Source organism: Nuphar pumila, chromosome 2 (genome assembly GCF_984573655.1).
Source record: "Nuphar pumila chromosome 2, dmNupPumi1.hap1.1, whole genome shotgun sequence".
Classification (NCBI taxonomy): Eukaryota; Viridiplantae; Streptophyta; class Magnoliopsida; order Nymphaeales; family Nymphaeaceae; genus Nuphar; species Nuphar pumila.
This window is the reverse complement of record NC_143250.1, coordinates 8,063,700-8,085,716: the sequence shown is the minus strand read 5'-3', so window position 1 is coordinate 8,085,716 and position 22,017 is coordinate 8,063,700. Positions and strand designations below refer to the sequence as shown.

The window sequence follows — 22,017 nt, the reverse complement described above, 5'->3', positions numbered from 1 at the left end:
CATAATGCTAAAAGTGGATGGACTCGCGTGTTAATAAAATTGCATGAGGTTGCGATATTCCAAAAAGATTTCAAAATTTCAAAATACTTGCAAAACTCATAACAAGTATCTTAAGGCACCTTGCAAAAATTCTATAAGTGTTAGTGGAAGTCCATACCTTGCAAATTTTTAAAAGAATATCACAAGGGTATTGCAAAATAATTTCGTTTTATATAATTGATATTTTGTTTCTCACCTCCTTATTTGCATTTGGATTGCATCTCGATGCTCTATTTTCGTAACCCGAAGGTTCTTTTGGTCTCCAGCCGATGAATCTCAATCCTTCTGACAATCTTTCCATGACATTATAACATTCAGGCTTAGCAAAAATATCTTATGGACAACAATTCATCAAAAGTGGTTCACAAGACAATAGTAAACCCCAAAAGCATGGGCTGTCCTTAATCAACAATGAATTTTTTCAGTAAAAGCATGAACGTCACTAAGTTTTTTGTTAAAAGCATGAGCGACACTTTATAATAGTGGCTTTTCATTTTTATCTCTATAAAAAATAAACATGGGAGTGCAAAAGTAACCACAGTTTTAGGGGATAAAAGAAATGTTAACATTTTTGTGAAAAGGTTTTTAAATAAATTCAAACTTGGTTCGTTAACTATGAGCATTACAATTTGCATTTAGAAAATTGGTTAAAACTCTGGATAACACGAAAACCTTGTTAAAAAACACATTTTTAGATTATGCCCAAAACTACTCACAAGGGTTCTATTCATCTGGTAAGGGCAACTTGTAAATGCAACCAACTTGACAAGACATCAAAAGTTTGAAACCCACAGGTGACATCTGTTGACGCAAGTTCAAAGCTGGGTGTGCACTTCGGAGGTCAGACAATGTGCAGTAGGTGATGGGGTTTTCCTTTGGATTGTCCAAAAAAAAAGAGATTATGACCAAAACTCACTTTAAAAAAAACTAAAATGGTTATTTCAGTGAGGAAGAGACTGAGATTATGACCAAAACTCCTTTAAGAAAAACTAAAATGGTTATTTCAGTGAGGAAGAGATTGACATAACAACCATCTTAAATCTTCAAGGATATGGTTCGCAATCACAAAGGCTCCCACTGCCTTAACTACCAAAAGAAAGGAGCGAAAAAGAGACTGATTCAAAGATTACTCCAAATCAGCAGAGTTAAGGACCAAGATGTAGCTTCAACCGGACCTTGATTTGGGAATATCTTGAACCTCAAGCCCCAAAAAATCACAAACGCAGTAGCCCTCCCCACCCGTCTCTGCAATTGGCAACCTAAAATAACAGATTGCCATCGAAACATCAAGTGCTTATACATTACCTCTTCAATATTCTTCTCAACCAAAATTTAATCAGTAAAAGTTTTAGGTTTCACTCTACTAGGCCTAATAAACACACTACCAAGAAAAGAAAGTACCAAAGTAAAAGGATCCAAAACTTGAGTGATGAACACTATATAAATACCCTTTCTACTTGCCTTTGCAATTGCCTTCCTCTTACTCCTGTTCGTCCCCAAAAGTAACAACTTCTTCAGTAACATCTAGGATCTCTTCGACCTCCACTTCCTTCGCCTCGTATTCCTCCTCCTCGTCACTTGCTTCTCCATCTCGCAACTCCTGCCTATACAGCTTATCTTCTTCGTGTAGCCGTTTCCATTCCTTCACCCATCTATCCCACTCCTCTTGCAATAGCCTTCTCTTCTCTCTATCCTGCTCACTCAACAACAAGGAAACATCCTGGTCCTCTGCTTCGTACTTCTTGCTGTACTTCTTCAGGTTCTTGGCAATCTCCTCCTCTTTCTCCAGAGACAAGAGTGATGGCGGCCTTGGACGCCACAAGAACTAGATTTCCAAATAAAGCAACAAATGTCGTGAATATGAAAAGAAAGCAGCTTTAGCTTCTATTGAACATTACAATGATGAATTAAACATCAATTTCTACTTACCTGGTAAAAGTGGTCTCGTGGTATCCTGTACAGCAACTTGCCATTGAAAGACCAAATATTGAACCCATTCTCCATTTCATGAACGGAAGTAACAAATGTTGCAACATATCTGCACATACAACCGAATGGAGTAAAATGTAAGCCAAGAGGTAGCAGGAAAAACCCCAAATAATAAGAAAATCAATAATTCTGATACAAAAAGATAAGGGATATCTGTGCCTACGTCATGGGTTTAATATTAAGATACCCATGGTTGGAAGAAACAATCCAGTGACAGTGGACATCAATTAATTCATCAACAAAAACTTACCTTCCAGTAGGATCCCATTCAATATCAGTTGCCATGAAGTGCTCACCCATTGCCATGGTCTCGAGCTCATCAACATTGTAAAACTCAAGCTGACCATTGAAACCCTTCATGCCAGCAAGTATAATGAAGCGGCCAGTAGGAGACCAATACAAGGCATTGGCTTGCTTTCCTTTCAGTGTAGTAAGCTTTGAAACCCTGCCAGTGTTATGAGCAGTTCGCATGGAGTAAAAACTAACATCAGGACGAGGACCATCACCATGGATAACTGCAAACCTATGGCCTTTGGGTTCCCAGGCAAATGCAATAACTTTGTCATTCTTGTTCTCAAGCTCCAAAACTTCAATTGGAATATCTCGTTCTTTTATGCGAAAGAGCTCAAAGCCAGTATGCGTGCTTTTTTTTGTCTTTGTGTATCTGTCCACTTTCACAGCAAGATATTCACCATTACTTTGCCAATACACCTTGCAGTCACTGACGCTGAAGAGATTTTTCTGCCTCAGCTCCTCTCTGCCAGGAATTTGAACAAGGCTAACCTGAAAAATTAATAAAACGATAAGCCAAACATACAAAATTGAATCCTAAAACCACCCACACATGATATGGGACAAAAAATGATTGTGGATAGAACCAAATTTTCTCCTTTACCCTTGCAGGCTGATTTCCACCACCTCCCTCGGGAACAAACAGTGCCAATATCGGATCAGTTGGAGACCAACTGAAGTCCATAACATTTTCAATTTTGATAGATTTCTTATCTAGGAGGCTAAAAGTCTCTGTTTCATAGACACTGATAGCATTTTTGCCAATTCTAGCAAAATACTTGTCTTCCCTTCCGCCACTCCACCTGGAAAGAAGCACATCAGCAATATTATCTCTCCCTCTTCTCTCTCATATCAGGTTATAGAATAAGCTAGATTACCTAAATACAGGCCATAGTACACCAGCCACACCCCCTGTTCCACCAGTGGCAAATTCATCAGCACGTCCCCTGAAATCACGCATTACTTTACCCGTTCTCACATCGAAAATGTTTAACACAACCGTCTAAAACCAAAACATCCATCAGATGACCAGTATTGTTAATCAGAAAAAAAATGAAGAACATTTCTCGGACAAACTATTACCTGTGTATCCCGAGGATTGCTTGGTTCATGACTACTATATGTGACCAAATATTTTTCTCCAAGAGAAAAATCAACAAGTTTAACCTGTTGTATAGATAAGGCCTCATTAGCATCAGCAAATATAAAGGTGTAAATGGCATTAAAGCAGAACAGCAGGAGAACATATGCTGTGGTCAAAGCCCATCATGTTTAGTAAATTGATTCCTAGCTGGATTTGGAGCAGGATGGAAGACACCTGGGGATGCGCATATCGCATTAGGCGGTTAAATGTTGTGGCACCTCCCCAAACAGCAGCACCTTGCCTATGCACTGTGGCTAGGTACGTCCCCAGAGGCGACCACTGCACAAAACTCTCTGTCCAGTGCTGCAAAACAAAGGTAGGAAGCTCTGTGAAGTGTGAACATTAGGACTTGTCATCAGACACACATAATCAGATACATTGGCAGGAAAAAATACCTACCAAGTTTGTAGAGGCACATTATTTGAAAAAACAAAAATTGAGAACAGAAACAGCTAAAAGTTTCACTCAGAAAATGTCTAAAAGCAACAGGAGGATCAGTGCACTATAGAAAAATCTTGCATTAGCATCAGGAGAAGACACTAAACTGACAAATCAACAGGACATGAACACTCATACTCCAAAAAGAAAAAAGTGAGAGAGAGCATCATTGCCAACGTGTTCAGAACACAAAATGTGCTTGCTAACAGGCATGAAAGATTTCACTTACCCGACGACTATAGACAAGTTCTGGCTTTAACTGTCGAGGATCATTCCATAAAACCTCAGTATCCATACCGTAACGTATAACAAAATGATCACGAGCTTTTTCATCTGTCAGCCACTTTTGTAGATTTTCCTGTCATAACCAAGAGCAGAAAAAAAAACTTTAATGCCTCAAACAAAGCAGAATATATGCACTTAATTTTTAAATCTGTGATGTCACACATTGCGTCACAATTATCTAAGGAACAATAAGCAGTGCTTTGTAACAGATTGCGGAAAAATAAACTTGCAAACTATGCAAAACACTTGATTCCAGTACAAAGCAGATTTTCTATTGAAATTAGGTAATGCTCATTTTTCATTATTCATACTGGTTATTGATTTTCCCATTGGAGAAGGAAGTTCCATAGGCTATAGGAGACAATAAGTATAAGAAGAAAACAGAATCTATTCTGAAATATTTGTTAAGAAAGCATCCATACTCCATAGCTATTGCTGATAAAAGCAGTGAAAAGAAGGTTTCAAACTGGAGAACCATCTTGCACCACCAGCTTGCTTTATACTAATTGAGATAATGAAGTAGGGAATAGGGAGTGACTGTTAAATTATGTAATTAATCATGTAATGTAATATATATATTTTATATATAAGGTAATACATATACATATATTAATATATATGTATATGTATCTACTTATTATATATATAAAATATATATTTCTATTTGTTTAGCCGTAGGGGTAGCTTAGTCTTTTCCACTGTTTTGCGCACATTCATTTTTATGAATGTGATTGTAAATTAATTTTATTTTTTTCTTCCTTTTTATTTTTTTATTTCTTTTCTAAAAGTACCAAAAGGTACCTTGGGGGGGCCACTCAAATAGACGTTGGGCCCCTCCAACTGTCACATTTGTGACCGTTGGAGGGGCTCCAACGTCTATGAGTGGAGCCCCTCCAAGGCTCCTTTTTGTTGTTATAAATAGGGGCTCTCCCCTTTGTATTTGATTAATGCTTTGAGTCAAAGCCCAAGTGCTCAATAAAGTGATTCCAATATTTTTTATGCCTTTGTGCATTTGTGAGTTGTGCTTTTGTGCACAAATGTTCTAAAATGTTCTTATTATGCATGTGTGCCGGATTTATTATCAAGAATATTAAGGTCTTGATCTTAGTATCTTGTTTGGAGATACTTTTACATGGTATCAGAGCCTCGTTGAAGAAGGAGGATCGTGCATCTCTTCACTTGTGAAGTGCCTCAAAAAACGTGTCTCAAATTATTGAAGTTTTGAAGTGGATCATCTTCTTCGGGCAATATTTTAGAAGCATCTTTTATCAAGGATTGAAAATCATTTGAGGTACGCATTATTTTCTATCCTCTTCCCTCTCTAATGGGTGAAAAAGACTCACACTTCTCCCTTGGTTTTAAACTTAGTGGTTCAAACTACCATGTTTGGGCCGGCAATATGGAAGCCCATATCAAAAGGAAAGGTCTTTTGGGGTACGTTCAAGGTTCAATATCGGAACCCGAACCCAAACTTACAATCATAGAAAAAGGGGATATTAAGATTCTTGAAGGTGAAGATAGACAAAAGGCCCTAGAAGATTATTCCAAAAGGCATGATGAGTGGGAGATGAAGAACTTCAAAATTTTGTCTTGGATTTTTTCATCCGTAGAAACCAAGATCAACGCCAACATCATTAAGTTTAAAAAGGTTTCTGAAGCTTGGTTATACCTTGAAAAAATGTATACTTCAAGGGACTTATCTCACAAATATTACCTCCAAAAGAAGGCTTTGACCCTTCAACAAAACGATTTGTCTATTCGGGAATATTTTGCTGAACTATCATCTATTTGGGACGAGCTTGCTATGCTCGAACCAAAATGGAGCGGAGAAGCAATCGAGTTAATGTTAAAATGTAGCTCCTAAAATCATTGTAAATATAAATATATATATTTATATACATAGAGATATATTTACATATAATATATTATATGTACATATATCTCTATATATATAAATATATATATTTATATATTTTTACCCGAAAGGGCATTTCTGTCATTTCCTGTTTTGCGCATATTCACTTTTAGAATATGCTGTAATTTTCCTTTTATTTTTACTTTTGTAATTTCTTTTTTTTCTTTTTATTTTTTTGATTTATTTTATGTGCATTGGGGGTCCCCCAATAGAGTCGTTGGGGGCCCCCAACGGTCACAAATGTGACCGTTGGGGGCTCCCAACGACTCCTTTGGGAGCCCCCTTGCACCTTCTAACATTTGTATAAATAGGGGTGTTCCCCCCTTGTATTTTCCAAGCTTGAGAGTCTCAAGCATTTGCTTTTATATATTGAAATACATGCATTATTGCATGTTTATTATTTATACACTTTTTGTGTATTTTGTTCAAGTGTTGTGAGAGTGCTTTCGTGCACTTCTTTTATAAAGTTTTTATGCTTGTTTATGTATGGTCTCTTCGTAGACAATTTCACATGGTATCAGAGCTCGGTTGGTGATTGGAGATCGTGAGATCCGCCTTTGTTCGAGTGCCTCGAAAACCGTGCCTTCGGATTTTTTGAGATTGAAGTGGTGGATCTTGCTTCTCAAATATTTTAGAAGGATCTTGTGCTAAGAAGAAGTTGAAACATCGTATTGGTACGTCTTTTTTCTTCTTATCTCTACGTCTTAATGGGTGAGAAAGAGTCTCACTTTGCCCTTGGCTTCAAATTGAATGGGTCCAACTATCATATTTGGGCCGGGAATATGGAGGCCCACATAAAAGGAAAAGGATTGTGGGGTTATGTGCAAGGAACGATTCCGGAGCCGGAACCCAAGATAACCATAATGGATGGAAGTGAAATCAAGATTCTTGAGGGAGAGGAAAGGATCAAAGCTCTTGAAGAATACTCAAAGAAACACGACGAATGGGAAATGAAGAACTTCAAGATTCTTTCTTGGTTCTTCGCATCCGTCGAAACGAAGATTAATGCCAACATTATCAAATTCAAAAAGGCATCGGAAGCTTGGCATTATCTCGAGAAGATGTATACATCACGAGACCTATCTCATAAGTATTACCTTCAAAAGAAGGCCCTCTCCCTTACTCAAGGTGAAATGTCTATTAGGGAATATTTTGCCGATCTTTCCTCTATTTGGGATGAGCTCTCTATGCTTGAACCGAAATAGAGTGGAGAGGCAATTGAACTCCGCCACAAGCAACTTGAAGAAGATCGTTTCTTCAATTTTTTGAATGGGTTGAGACCGGAATTTGAGCAAATAAGGTCATCACTTCTATCCTCATTTACTCCTCCCTCTCTTGAAGATGTTCTCACCAAATTAAGTGGTGAGGAGACTCGTATGAATTTATGTAAACAAGGACCAAGTGTTCTTATGGTTCCTTGTAATTATGAAGAAAATAATGAGGTTAATGCCGTATCAAGACCCGGAAATAATGTAAAGACCTATCGTCCTCCTCACTTTAAATTCCAAAATCAAGGAGGAGATGGTGGACAAAGAGGGAAGCGGGACTATAGCAAGACTATATGTCACTTTTGTAAAGAACCGGGGCATATCAAGCCAGTATGTCCCAAATGGAAGAAGCTTCTTGCTATGGCCACCACCGGCGCACCACAAAAGGAAGAGGCATCATCAAGTGGGTCACTCTCGTTGAACCAAATAATGGAAGCCCTTCAACCTCTTCTCAAGGGAGCTACATCCGGTGCCGCCGTGTCTACTTCTTCCATTCCAGGTAAAGTCCCTTGGCTTTTGGACTCAGGTGCATCCTTTCATATGTCCCCAAACATGTTTTCACTTTCCGATTATTCAAAAAATGCTTCTCCATCCTTTGTTTCCACTGCGGATGGAACTTCTCTTGAAATTAAAGGAATAGGTAATTTTGAAACTCAAGATTTTTTTATTCCAAAAATTAGATTTATACCTAAACTTAATTTAAATCTTCTTTCTGTTTCTCAACTCTCGGATCATGGTTGTGATATTAAATTTTCATGTGATAAATGTTTAATACAGGATCGCCTGTCCGGGAAATTGATTGGGGAAGGCTTTAGAAAAGGCGATTTATACTACATGGAATCTCTTCGAGTTCCAAAATCTTTTTGTAATGTTGCCCGAAACAAAGATATAAACATGTGGCACAAAAGACTTGGTCATCCTAATATCACCAAGTTGTCTTACTTACATTTTGCAAAAGACCTATGTAAAAGTTCTTTTTCTTGTAATGACTGTATTCTCGAAAAAATGAAAAGTTTACCTTTTGAGCAAAGAACTATGTTCTCATCAAAACCTTTTGAAATTATGCATTCCGATGTTTGGGGACCAGCACCTGTTATCTCAAAAGGAGGTTTTTCTTATTATGTTATTTTTGTGGATGATTTCTCTAGATATTCATGGATCTTTTTTCTTAAATTCAAACATGAAGTCTTTTCATGCTTTAGAACTTTCCATTCGATGATCAAGAATCAATTTAATAGTAACATAAAGATTTTTAGAAGTGATTCTGGAGGAGAATATCTCTCCAACCAATTTAAAATATATCTTGAAGATCAAGGAATCATTCACCAAAGATCTTGTCCTAAAACCCCTCAACAGAATGGGTTGGCCGAAAGAAAACATAGACATATTATTGAGACCACTAGAACCCTTCTTATTTCTCAAAACATACCAAAAAATTTTTGGGCTGAAGCTGCTCTTGCTTCTGTTTATCTAATAAATCGTTTGCCTTCTAGAATATTAGGAAAAATATCTCCTTTTGAGATCTTGTATAAACTCGAACCAGATTATAATAGGTTACGAGTCTTCGGGTGTAAGTGTTTCATTCTTACGGATAAGAATGACAAACTCTCTCCCAAGGCTATCCCCTGCGCTTTTTTTGGATATTTCGAAACTCAAAAGGGATTTCGATGCTATGATCTTCGAGAAGATAAATTATATGTTTCTAGAAATGTAACTTTTTTGGAAAATGAAAGTGGATTTGAAAAAAATGTTTCTCAACAAGAAAATTTTGATTATTCCTTCCTTTTTGACTTATTATCTAGTAATGATGATACATCCAGTGATGATGATATGTCATCAAACCATGATGAGAACATTGAAAGTAATATCGAAGAGCATAACCAACAAGAAGACAGGATTTCTAATGATCCTATAACATACTCTCGTAGAAACCAAGACACCTTTAGAAGTGCTATTGACCAATATAGTGAACTCACTCCTGTTCTCGATCACCGAAGGTCTGAGAGGAATAGGAGACCTCCCACTCGTTTTGTCTCCTTTGATTCCTTTTCGCCCCGGTATAGGGCTTGTCTTAGTGCCATTCATTCTTATTTTGAACCAAGAAACTTTGAAGAAGCAAAGAAATGTATAGAATGGCAAGAAGCTATGCAAAATGAACTTAGTGCTCTTAAAAGGGCTGAAACGTGGGATTTTCAATCTCTACCTATAGGAAAGAAAACTATAGGTTGTCGATGGGTATTTAAAGTTAAAACTAAGAGTGACGGATCACTTGAAAGGTATAAGGCCCGCTTAGTTGCAAAAGGGTATGGACAAGAGTATGGGATTGATTATGAAGAAACTTTTGCTCCTGTAGCCCGAATGGTTACAGTTAGGTGTCTTATCACTATTGCATCTATCAAAAATTGGAATATCTTTCAAATGGATGTGAAAAATGCCTTTTTAAATGGTGATCTTAATGAAGAAGTGTATATGGATGCTCCACCTGGCATGGAGATCCCTAAAAATAAAGTTCTTCGTCTTCGAAAGACCCTTTATGGTTTGAAACAGGCTCCCAAAGCCTGGTATGACAGATTTACCAGTGTAATGCTGGAAAATGGTTTCTCCTCATGTTATACTGATACTGCTCTATTTACTAGAAAATCTAAAGCAGGGATTGTAATATTGTTATTATATGTTGATGACATGTTAATCACAGGTGATGATATACAAGGAGTCAAGGGTATTAAGTCCGTCTTGACTTCAAAATTTGAGATGTCAGACTTAGGTTTTCTGACATATTTTCTTGGAATTGAGGTTGCCTATTCGCAACGTGGTTATTTTCTATCTCAGTCTAAACTTGCTTGTGAGATTATTGACAGATCAGGGATTTCTGATGACAAAGTATGTGAAACTCCTGAAGTTGTGGGAGCCAAAATGAAGATTGACGACGGTGTTCCTCTAACTGATCCTACTCCTTACAGACAGTTGGTAGGTTCTTTAATGTATCTGAGCATTACTCGACCCGATTTGTCACATGCTATACACATCGCCAGTCAGTTTCAACATGCTCCTACAACCGTCCATATGGGTGCTGTACTTCGCATCATCAGATACTTGAAGGGAACAGTGAATAAGGGAGTATTCCTATCCTCTTCTTCTGAATTAAAATTGCTTGCTTATACTGACTCAGATTGGGGAGGTGACCCTAGTAACCGTCACTCCACCACTGGTTTTTGTATTTTTTTAGGAGAATTCTTGATCTCGTGGCGATGTAAAAAGCAACAGAAGGTCTCCTTATCATCTACTGAAGCCGAATACAGAGCCATGGCATCTACCACCATGGAAATAGTATGGATTCGACGTCTTTTGGAAGATATGGGAGTAGTTGTCAAAGAACCAACAAAGCTATGCTGTGACAATAAAAGTGCCATCTACATTGCCAAGAACCACACATTTCACGAGCGAACAAAGCATATAGAGATGGATTGTCATTATGTCCGAGAGGAATACTTGAAGAAGGTCATTGATCTGCCATATGTGACATCTGAGTATCAACTTGCCGACTTCTTCACAAAAGCTCTATGTTCGCCCAGATTTCATTTCCTTCTTGACAAACTTGCGGTTATCACACCGTAAGTTTGAGGGGGGGTGTTAAAATGTAGCTCCTAAAATCATTGTAAATATAAATATATATATTTATATACATAGAGATATATTTACATATAATATATTATATGTACATATATCTCTATATATATAAATATATATATATTTATATATTTTTACCCGAAAGGGCATTTCTGTCATTTCCTGTTTTGCGCATATTCACTTTTAGAATATGCTGTAATTTTCCTTTTATTTTTACTTTTGTAATTTCTTTTTTTTCTTTTTATTTTTTTGATTTATTTTATGTGCATTGGGGGTCCCCCAATAGAGTCGTTGGGGGCCCCCAACGGTCACAAATGTGACCGTTGGGGGCTCCCAACGACTCCTTTGGGAGCCCCCTTGCACCTTCTAACATTTGTATAAATAGGGGTGTTCCCCCCTTGTATTTTCCAAGCTTGAGAGTCTCAAGCATTTGCTTTTATATATTGAAATACATGCATTATTGCATGTTTATTATTTATACACTTTTTGTGTATTTTGTTCAAGTGTTGTGAGAGTGCTTTCGTGCACTTCTTTTATAAAGTTTTTATGCTTGTTTATGTATGGTCTCTTCGTAGACAATTTCACAGTTAAGACACAAACAACTAGAGGAAAATCGATTCTTCAATTTTCTAAATGGTCTTAGACCCGAATTTGAGCAAATTCGGTCATCTCTTCTATCCGCCTTCACATCCCCCTCTATTGAAGATGTTATCACTAAGCTAAGTGGTGAGGAAACCCGAATTAGTAAAAATAATCCTAGCATCCTTGTTGCACCTTCTCAAAATGATTATGAAGCGGTTAATGCTGTGTCAAGACCCGGGAATAATATGAAGGCCTAGAAACCTCCTCATTTCAAAAATCAAGGACAAGGAGGAAATGATCGATATGGCAAAAGAGACTATAGCAAATTAACTTGTCATTTTTGTAAAGAACCCGGGCATATCAAACCCATTTGCCCCAAATGAAAGAAAATTCTTGCCGCGGATATGTCATCCCAACCAGAAGAATGACCTTCTTCATCAAATGAGCCACTTTCCCTTCAACAAATTGTGGATGTTCTTCAACCTCTTCTCAAAGGAGGCATTTTCGGAGCCGCTATGTCCTCCTCCTCCTCTCTCGGTAAGACATCTTGGCTCCTTGATTCCGGTGCTTCATTTCACTTGACTCCAAGTTCTTGTTCTTTTTCTGATTTTTCTAAAAAAATTCTTCTATCCTTTGTCTCAACGACGGATGGAACACCTCTTGAAATTAAAGGAATGAGCAATTTTGAAAAACAAGACTTCTTTATTCCAAGAATTCGTCTTATACCAAAACTAAACTTAAATTTATTTTTCGTTTCTCAAATCTTGGACTATGGTTGCGATATAAAATTCTCTTCTAATAAATGTGGGATACAGGATCGCCAGTCCGAGAAGTTGATTGGGGAAGGCTCTAGGAGAGGAGACCTCTACTATGTTGATTTTCTTAAAATTCCCAAGAATCAATTTTGTAATGTTGCTCAAAACAAAGATATTCATGTATGGCATAAGAGATTGGGTCATCCCAACATTGTTAAAATCTCTTATTTGCCTTTTACTAAGCATCTTTGTAATGAAAATTTTGTATGTAATGAATGTATTCTTGGGAAAATGAAAAGTCTTCTTTTTTCTCAAAGATCCATGTTTACAACAAAATCTTTTGAAATTGTTCACTCTGATATATGGGGTCCAGCTCCGGTAATATCTAAATGAGGTTTCTTATACTATGTTATCTTTGTGGACGATTACACTAGATTTAGTTGGATATATTTTCTTAAACATAAACAAGAAGTTTTCTCAATTTTTAAAACATTTCATATGATGATTTTAAATCAATTCAATGGAAGTTTAAAAATTCTTAAAACCGATTCGGGTGGCAAATATCTTTCCAATGAATTCAAAAGCTATCTTGAAAATCATGGTATTCTCCATCAAAAGTCTTGTCCTAAAACCCCACAACAAAATGGGTTGGCTGAACGAAAACATAGACATATTATTGAAACAACACGAACTTTGCTCATTTCACAAAATATTCCGAAAAGACTCTGGGCGCAGCCCTTACTTCAGTCTATCTCATAAATAGACTCCCATAAAAAAACTTGAACAAGGTTTCCCCATTTAAAAAATTATATGAAAAAGAACCTGATTATAGCAGGTTAAGGGTTTTTGGTTGTAAATGCTTTGTCCTTGCTGATAAAAATGACAAACTCTCCCCCAAGGCCATTCCTTGTGCCTTTCTCGGTTATTCTGAAACTCAAAAAGGTTTTCGTTGTTATGATATTAAAAATGATAAACTATATGTTTCCAGAAATGTAAGCTTCTTGAAAAATATCAGTTGTTTCGAAAAAATTGAATCTAATGACGAGAATGGAGACTATTCTTTTCTGTTTGATCTGTTGATTGAAGATGATGATACTAGTGATGATGAGTCAAATCAAAATGACTCAAGTAATAATGAAACCAATTCTATGCCCCCAACGCTTCATCAACATGTCAATGAAGAACCACATACAGATCCCATAACCTACACTCGTAGAGATAAAAATACTTTCAGAAGTGCCCTCGAAAGATATGATGATGTTAGTGGGACTACTCCCCAAAGTGAGGAAAACCCTCGTAGGACCGAAAGACAGAGAAACCCCCCCTCTAGGTTCATCTCATATGAGTCTTTTTCACCTAAATATAGAGACTGTCTAAGCGTCATTCACTCTTACATAGAACCTAGAAACTTCGAGGAAGCACGAAAATATCCAGAATGGATAGTTGCTATGAATAATGAACTTGAAGCTCTAAGGAGAGCAAAGACATGGGAATTTCAAGACCTCCCTAAAGATAAGAAAGCAATAGGGTGTAGATGGGTGTTTAAGGTTAAGACTAAGAGTGATGGGTCCCTCGAGAGATATAAGGCCCGTTTAGTTGCAAAAGGATATAGTCAAGAACAAAGTTACCAGTCGAGGAAGCGGGAGCGGGAAGCGAGGCACTTTCAAAAATTTAGGAAGCGGGGAAGCGTGGGACCACTTAGAAGAAAATTTCGAACCGTCTCGGAAACGACCTAGGAAGCGAACCGGAAGCGAGGGGGAAGCGAAAAAAAATGAAAAAATGGGGAAGCGAGGGGGAAGCGCGGGGGAAACGTGGGGGAAGCGTGGGGGAAGCGCTTCCCAAAAAAGGGGGACGCTTCCCCTTACGCTTCGGAAGCGCGACGTTTCGCGCTTCCGAAGCGCGCTTCGGGGAAGCGCGCTTCCCCTTTTGCCTAGGCGCTTCCGGTAACTTTGGTCAAGAATATGGGATTGATTATGAAGAGACCTTTGCCCCAGTAGCTCGAATGGTCACCGTTCGATGTCTTATAACCGTTGTCTCTATCAACAAATGGAACATCTATCAAATGGATGTTAAGAATGCCTTCTTAAACGGAGATCTAAACGAAGAAGTGTATATGGATGTTCCTCCTGGAATGGAGTCCCCTAAAGGAAAAATGTTTCGCCTTCGAAAGACTCTCTATGGTTTGAAACAAGCCCCCAAGGCTTGGTATGATAGGTTTAACTCTGTAATGTTAGAAAATGGTTTTTTATCTTGTTTTACTGATACTGCTTTGTTTGTTAGAAAATCTAATGCAAGGATTGTTATTCTACTTCTATATGTGGATGACATGCTTATAACCGGAAGCGACTCTAAATGGATTAAAAGCATAAAATCGATTTTAAATGATAAGTTTGAAATGTCTGACTTGGGTTTTTTAACTTATTTCTTGGGCATTGAGGTAGCATACTCTCATAGAGGGTATTTTTTGTCTCAAACTAAGCTTGCATCTGAGATTATTGAAAGGTCAGGTATTACAGATGATAAAGTTTGTGAAACTCCTGCTATAGTAGGAGCTAAAATGAAGATTGATGATGGTGTTCTTCTCTCCGATCCTACTCCCTACAGACAACTTGTAGGATCGTTGATGTATCTGAGTATTACCAGACCAGATATCTCACATGCAGTGCATACAGCAAGTCAATTTCTGCATGCTCCAACTTCTGTTCACATGAGTGTCGTCTTACGTGTCGTAAGATACCTAAAGCGTACTCTTAATAAGGGAGTTTTTCTGTCATCCTCTTCTGAGTTAAAATTAATTGCTTATACTGACTCTGATTGGGGAGGTGACCCAAATAACTGTCACTCCACCATTGGTTTTTGTGTATTATTAGGAAACTCATTAATCTCATGGAGATGCAAGAAGCAGCAAAAAGTGTCTCTATCATCAACTGAAGCCGAATATCGTGCCATGACAGCTACTACCATGAAAATTGTATGGATTCAACAATTGATGAAAGACATGGGGATCACAATTGAAGGGCCTACCAAGCTATGCTGTGACAACAAAAGTGCGATTTATATTGCTAAGAATCACATAGAAATGAATTGTCATTATGTTCGGGAGGCGTATCTCAAAGGAGTCATTGACCTTCCATATGTCACGTCAGAATATCAGTTGGCGGATTTCTTCACTAAAGCCTTGTGTGCTCCGCGCTTCAACTTCCTTCTTAGCAAACTCTCGGTCATCCTGCCCTAAGTTTGAGGGGGATGTTAAATTATGTAATTAATCATGTAATGTAATATATATATATTATATATATATAAGGTAATACATATACATATATATATATATATATGTATATGTATCTACTTATTATATATATAAAATATATATTTCTATTTGTTTAGCCGTAGGGGTAGTTCAGTCTTTTCCACTATTTTGCGCACATTCATTTTTATGAATGTGATTGTAAATTAATTTTATTTTTTTCTTCCTTTTTATTTTTTTATTTCTTTTCTAAAAGTACCAAAAGGTACCTTGGGGGGCCCACTCAAATAGATGTTGGGCCCCTCCAACTGTCACATTTGTGACCGTTGGAGGGGCTCCAACGTCTATGAGTGGAGCCCCTCCAAGGCTCCTTTTTGTTGTTATAAATAGGGGCTCTCCCCTTTGTATTTGATTAAGGCTTTGAGTCAAAGCCCAAGTGCTCAATAAAGTGATTCCAATATTTTTTATGCCTTTGTGCATTTGTGAGTTTTTGTGAGTTGTGCTTTTGTGCACAAGTGTTCTAAAGTGTTCTTATTATGCATGTGTGTCGGATTTATTATCAAGAATATTAAGGTCTTGATCTTAGTATCTTGTTTGGAGATACTTTTACAGTGACATGTGGCAGATAACATTGAGACATTTCTAATGCATATGGCTTAATCTCATGCGATTAGCATTAGCAAAAATAATCTTATATAAATTATTATGCATATACTTGTTAATCCTCAATAGAAAAATACACTTGTTAATGTGTGCACATTGCAGAAAACAATCTACCTTGCTAGAGCATTGGTAATTATAACTTGAGACAGTCACCCAGCCCTCCGTTATATTTAATTTTGAAGGAGTTCATCTTCAAGGATGTCAGTCATACAAGTTTGGATTGGAAACCCAAAGGAATGAATCTATTTAGGTGGATGTTGTAACCCCTTCTAATATCTGTTAAGCAAATGGCTGGGTTGAATACAAGGTGCCCAAATCTAAATCTGATAAAATAAAAAATCCAAATCTATATAGGTTCTTACACATGCAATCAAGGTTGTAAGTATTGTATCGTTACCCGTATCGGTCGAGCCCAAATTAAGACTGTATCATATCGTATTGTAAAATATCATAAACTTTTAATACAAATTTTTCAAAAAATAAAAAAAAAATCAAGAAAAATCAACAAATTTTTAAAAAAAATCATATCACATGAAACAATGATGAATTGCACAAAATACAACCATAAAATCTCATAATGAAGCATTTATGTCTCCATGAGCTGAGACATCATCAAACATCAGTTAATATGGAACAATAAATAATATTGCATGCATATCTCACAAGAACAATGTGAAATATTAAATATCTTGCAATTAAGAACATGCCACAAGACTCATACTGTCATATTACATAAAAAAACATATTATGGCAATAGTTACACTCGATTTTCAATCGATTTTCACTCATTACTTGAGTGCCTCATTGCCAGGTCGGATCATTTGATGCCATATTTGTTTGAGTGTAGAGCATGATTTCTACCTTGATATAAATCTCTATTTTTCATGGATCCAACTTCGCGGTAAGTTAGCGGGGAGAGGGGGCAGCGTTGCCCGAGGCAAAAATGTTTTGAAGGGTCGATTTGTAATTTTACTCATAATAAAGATTTTTTTACCTTAACCCACTTCTTTGAGTAAAAATTTGGTGGAAATGCATTATTTACTTTAGCAAACTGCAAAATCTCTTTCCCTTGTACATGGATTCGTCCCGTGGTTCGTGGATACTTGTCTAATGGCTTCTACACAAATGAGGGAGTCGGCCCTCAAGAGGTCTTTAAAACCCAAAATTGAAAAATTACAATTTGGTCATTTTTTAAGAGTGCTGACCATGTATCGTACGATACGGTACAGTACGATTCAGACATGTATCGTATGATACATATGATACACACTCATATCGCGATATGAATGTGTATCATATCGATATTCTAAATAGTAATGATACTACGGTACGGTAAGATACGTACAACATTGCATGCAATAACTTCTAATTGAAATTCCATTTGTGAAAATGTCTTCAAAGATGAAATCAACATGAGATCCCACATATCGGGCTAAACCAGAGTTACCAGTCGAGGGAGCGGGAAGCGAGGCACTTTCAAAAATTTAGGAAGCGGGGAAGCGTGGGACCACTTAGAAGAAAATTCTGAACCGTCTCGGAAGCGACCTAGGAAGCGAAAAAAATGAAAAAAATGGGGAAGCGAGGGGGAAACGTGGGGGAAGCGTGCTTCCCATAAAAGGGGGACGCTTCCCCTCACGCTTCGGAAGCGCGACGTTTCGTGCTTCCGAAGCGCGCTTCCCCTTTTGCCTAGGCGCTTCCGGTAACTCTGGGCTAAACTAGGTCATTACCATTATGAACCTTTTTGTGCTGGCCTTGATCAGCCTATGGTTCCATGAAATACCAAACAAAATGTTTATCTCATCTTGTGCAGTAAAAGGTCCCAGGTAATCAGTGGGTATAAAAAAAATGATAGCTCAGAACTCTTCAACAAGCACTTAACCACCGGACCAATACTGGCTAACATGAAATTATATTGAAAGCTGATTTCATGAAGAATAACTAGCGCAATGAAGTCCTTGTCTCCTTGAAGTCTTCCAATAGTTGAAAGCCTGCACGTGATGCTGAATTGAGTGACTGTAACAAGCAGTCCTTCAGATTGCTCATTTATATGTAACAAGCAGCTTCAGAATACAACCCAAACCTTGAACAAAATCTGGTATGTATAACAATGAGTGATCTAGTTTTTTTATCACTTAATTCACTTCAGATTGTAACAACCATTTATATGATATCTTATGAGATAAAAGTATTAAAGACCCAACATAATTGAGGCATCAACATTCCAATAGAAAAATGAGCTTCAACCAGCAAGATCATTTTGGCAAGATAATATAATACCAAGAATTCAATCGGAAGAAAAAGATTCATGGATAAAACATGAAAGGAACCAAGTGACAATTGTATGTTAATCCGCAACCTAAGTGGTAGTAGCCAGCAAATTACTCAAACATCTCATATAAGATGAAAAATCTATCAATTATTGAATATCAAAGCATGTTCATTATCATCTAAACAACAGCGTACCCCTGGTGTATATGGCTTCATTTCGGCAGGAGTCCACTCATCTGGAACTTTCATAAATCTATCAAAATCATCGAACATGTTCACAGAAAACACGTGTGATCTGTCCAACTTGTAACCATTTGTCTTCTCCTTTGCGGACTCTGCTTCCTATATTGAAAAACACAAGTAAAAGAAAATGAAAGACTATCGATATTTACTGCACCATAATTTCTATTAAGGATTCCCACCAAGCCATTATAACATATGATAATTTGGGAATTGTCAAAAGACATATCCCAAAAAGTGGAAAAAGATACAAGGTCAAACAAAAGTGACATAAACCATTAAGGCCAGTCTCTTCTAGGATTGGGCAAAAGGAAAAAAAATGTTTAGACCCCAATCTTTCCCCATTCAGGTCTGGATGTGTAATAAAAAAATACAGGAAGAAATTTACAAAGATTTGCCCCTGAATTATTCATCTGATTGAGCACTATCCTTCTTCATATGGAAGAAGCCACCATTGATTAGGATTGGTCTCTAGAGAATTTTAATTCAAGGAGTAGAGAAAAAGTTGTTTCATCAATGCATAATAGCTCAAGATTAGATCTAAACACTTTGGAAAGGATGCACACATGTACTAAAAACCTACTGGAGGAAAATGGAGTGCTTACTTTGTCCTTGAAAGCCCCACGGTGAACAATTAGCCTTTTCCATCACCGACCACCAGGGTAGTCGACTGAATTTCAATAAATGAATGCAGTGAATTGGAAAGATGGACCTAGTGAAAGATTTTGAATCCTATAAGTTTCAACGGAATGCCCCGCTCCCACATTGTGGAGAAACAGTAGAAACAATTTTTGTTCTCTATGGACCATGTCTAACTTCATTCTGAGGAGGAAGACTACAGAGGCCATATCAATTGTTATGAAACAGTGATAGGTTTAGCCAATGCTGCTGAAACAGACATAGTCAAACTAAATTACATTGCAATAACAATCGTGGTTATGGATTTCACGTCGACGGAGAGCAGTATGGGGCTCAGAAATAGGCGAGGAAATCATCTATTCGGCAGAGTAAGTTACCGACAAATCCTTGCTAGTCATTATGGGCCACTTCTGGAGGAGGATCACACAACCAACACAACAATTTTCAATCACACAATCCCAAACAAGAAGGTTCAATTTATCAAGATGCTCCAAGCAGTTAAAATTGAATCGCAGCCGAGCGCAACGACTCCAAAACTACAGAAAAAGAGAATTCAAGCAATCAAAGGAAGGGAAATCCTCACCTGCTTGGTATTGAACTCGACGAAGCAGTAGCCCTGCGTCTTCTGGGTCTCCGGATTCATGGGCATCCATATCCCCTTCTCCTTAATCGTGCAGATCTGCCCGAATATCTTCCGGACGACGCCCTCGAGTTTCTCGAACTTTTCGGGGCCGACGACGGGAAGGTTGTCGACGACGATGACGTTCTCGAACCCAGAATCGAACTCGAGGTTCTCGCTCTCGATCACATCCTCGTCGTCACTAACAGAGATAAGAGTCCCGACCAGAAAACCCATCAAATCGAATCAAATAAATGGCAAAAGGCTAGGGTTTCGGTTTTTCTGGGGAGAGAGGGAGATTACCTCAAGATGCCAAAGTTCTCTCCTGGAGGGAGGTGGATGGAGTCGAGATCGACCCTCGAGACGTCGATCTGAGAAGGATCGATGGCCAGGTGAGCGGCGGGAGGAGGCGTCTCGATCGCCATCCCCAGACGGTGGTGCCCATTAGAGATCACGTCCATCTCCATCGCTGCCTCTGTGCCTCCTCCTCCTTATTCTTCTTCTTCCCCTCTCCGTTGTTTTCTTACGATTCTGATCTCTGGTAGAGCTAGGGTTTAGACTCATTGAGAAGAAAATCCCGAAAGGAGTACTCACCCTTTTCAGAGTTACGGGTGAAACGGATCGGATATGGACCGCATCATACAGTGACAAAAGTTTAAAACGGCAAAATCTCGGCAGCAAAAAACTCGCGAGAAATAGCACATTTTCGAAAAAAACTGGCAGTTTTTTGTCCAGGTAAAGCAATTAAAATAAAAACATAAATTTTATAAAGAAATAGAAATAAAATATATTTAAAATGAAAAGCACGTGATTTTTCCAAGATAAATATCCATTAAAAATATAAATAACAAGTTTAAAATTCGATATTTATGTTTTTATGAAAAATCAAGATATTCTGAAAATATAGTGAGAAATTGCCGTTTTAGAACTTTCAGGTACTTGCACGCGATATTTTTGTGGTTTTTTTCATAAATATCACGATATTTGTCACACTGGGACTCTGGAACAAGGTTGGTTTAATCCGAATCCAACATAGAAACGTTGAAATAAATTTGGATCTGGATCTAAAATTTATATGGTACCGTGGATCCAGAATAATGGGCCGGCTGAGAGCATGTAGTTGGTACGTAACAATCACATATAGGTTGGACTTGATCTGGACCAGAGCATAGATCCATTAAGGTGCATTTGAATTCCTTAGAACTGAGATCCAATAGATTTTAATCAAATATCCAAGGATCTCTAGCTTGAAACCCACTTCTCGTTAGATCTGAATCCAGATTACATCCAATAAAGTAAAGTTGAATCCAAATCAGAAATACATGTGATAATACTGAATCCAGAAAAATAGAATGAAAAACGAAGCTATTTGCATGTGAAAAATGTATTCAGGTCAGATTTTGATTTGAATCAATTCTAGATCCGACTTAAAATGTTGATCTGAATCTGACCTGAATTCAAATGTATTCTGATTGAACAGATCTGAATCTGGTCTGAATAATGTACATTCAGATTTTACTTAGATGATCCAAGTCCGGACATAACGTGTTGGACTCATATTGAATATTCGATCCATTAGAAACCTTACCACCCAAACCATAACACAGTGGTTGGTCTATGGTGAGGATCTCAAATACGAGGATTTCAGACCCACCATTTGAGTGATCAACCTGGGGGGCCTATTCCTTGATTGCACCTAAAGATCCACGGCATTCAATCACACCCTTAAATGTTGATCCAAATAATCACAATAAACAGTCTGCGATAGTTTTTTTTTTTTTTTTTACGATGAGTAACCCTGACTGAAGTGAGGTGGGGCCCCATAACCATCCTGCCTTATGTGACCCACCTCTAAAAGCTAGAGAGACACCTGTGCACCAGTGGGGTTTGATCCGGCATCTTCATCTCCACACCCTGATCACAACCACCCCGCCGGCCGCCACGGGGTGACCCCCGCCGGCCACGGGGCGACCCCGGCCGTTAGAGCTGGTAAACGAGCCAAACCAAC

General features: G+C 37.9%; 1 protein-coding gene across 2 annotated transcripts; it reads right to left on the bottom strand.

Moving 5' to 3' along the window:
* Positions 1-1,001: 1,001 nt before the first annotated feature.
* On the bottom strand, positions 1,002-20,609 carry LOC149844645 (eukaryotic translation initiation factor 3 subunit B-like). 2 transcript variants are annotated; one of them, XM_089994994.1, is made up of 12 exons: positions 20,313-20,609; positions 19,974-20,211; positions 18,707-18,853; positions 4,131-4,259; positions 3,638-3,766; positions 3,403-3,486; positions 3,198-3,322; positions 2,924-3,122; positions 2,279-2,811; positions 1,969-2,077; positions 1,501-1,864; positions 1,002-1,298 (listed from the first exon to the last, which is right to left on the bottom strand). In XM_089994994.1, the coding sequence occupies exons 1-11, from the start codon at positions 20,474-20,476 to the stop codon at positions 1,520-1,522; spliced, it is 2,202 nt and encodes a 733-aa protein (XP_089851120.1). In that variant the 5' UTR covers positions 20,477-20,609; the 3' UTR covers positions 1,002-1,298; positions 1,501-1,519. The 2 variants fall into 2 exon arrangements, with proteins under 2 accessions (XP_089851120.1, XP_089851119.1); XM_089994993.1 differs by lacking the exon at positions 1,002-1,298 and having other exon boundaries at positions 1,312-1,864.
* Between the last annotated feature and the right edge of the window lie 1,408 nt (positions 20,610-22,017).

What these genes read in the sequence shown, in the direction of transcription:
- LOC149844645 (XM_089994994.1), bottom strand. Translation starts at nt 20,476, where the DNA reads ATGGAGATGGACGTGATCTCTAATGGGCACCACCGTCTGGGGATGGCG. An exon ending in GTGGAAATCAGCCTGCAAGG is followed by an intron (nt 2,812 to 2,923) that starts GTAAAGGAGAAA and finishes TTAATTTTTCAG; the next exon opens with GTTAGCCTTGTTCAAATTCC. An exon ending in CACGAGACCACTTTTACCAG is followed by an intron (nt 1,865 to 1,968) that starts GTAAGTAGAAAT and finishes TTGGAAATCTAG; the next exon opens with TTCTTGTGGCGTCCAAGGCC.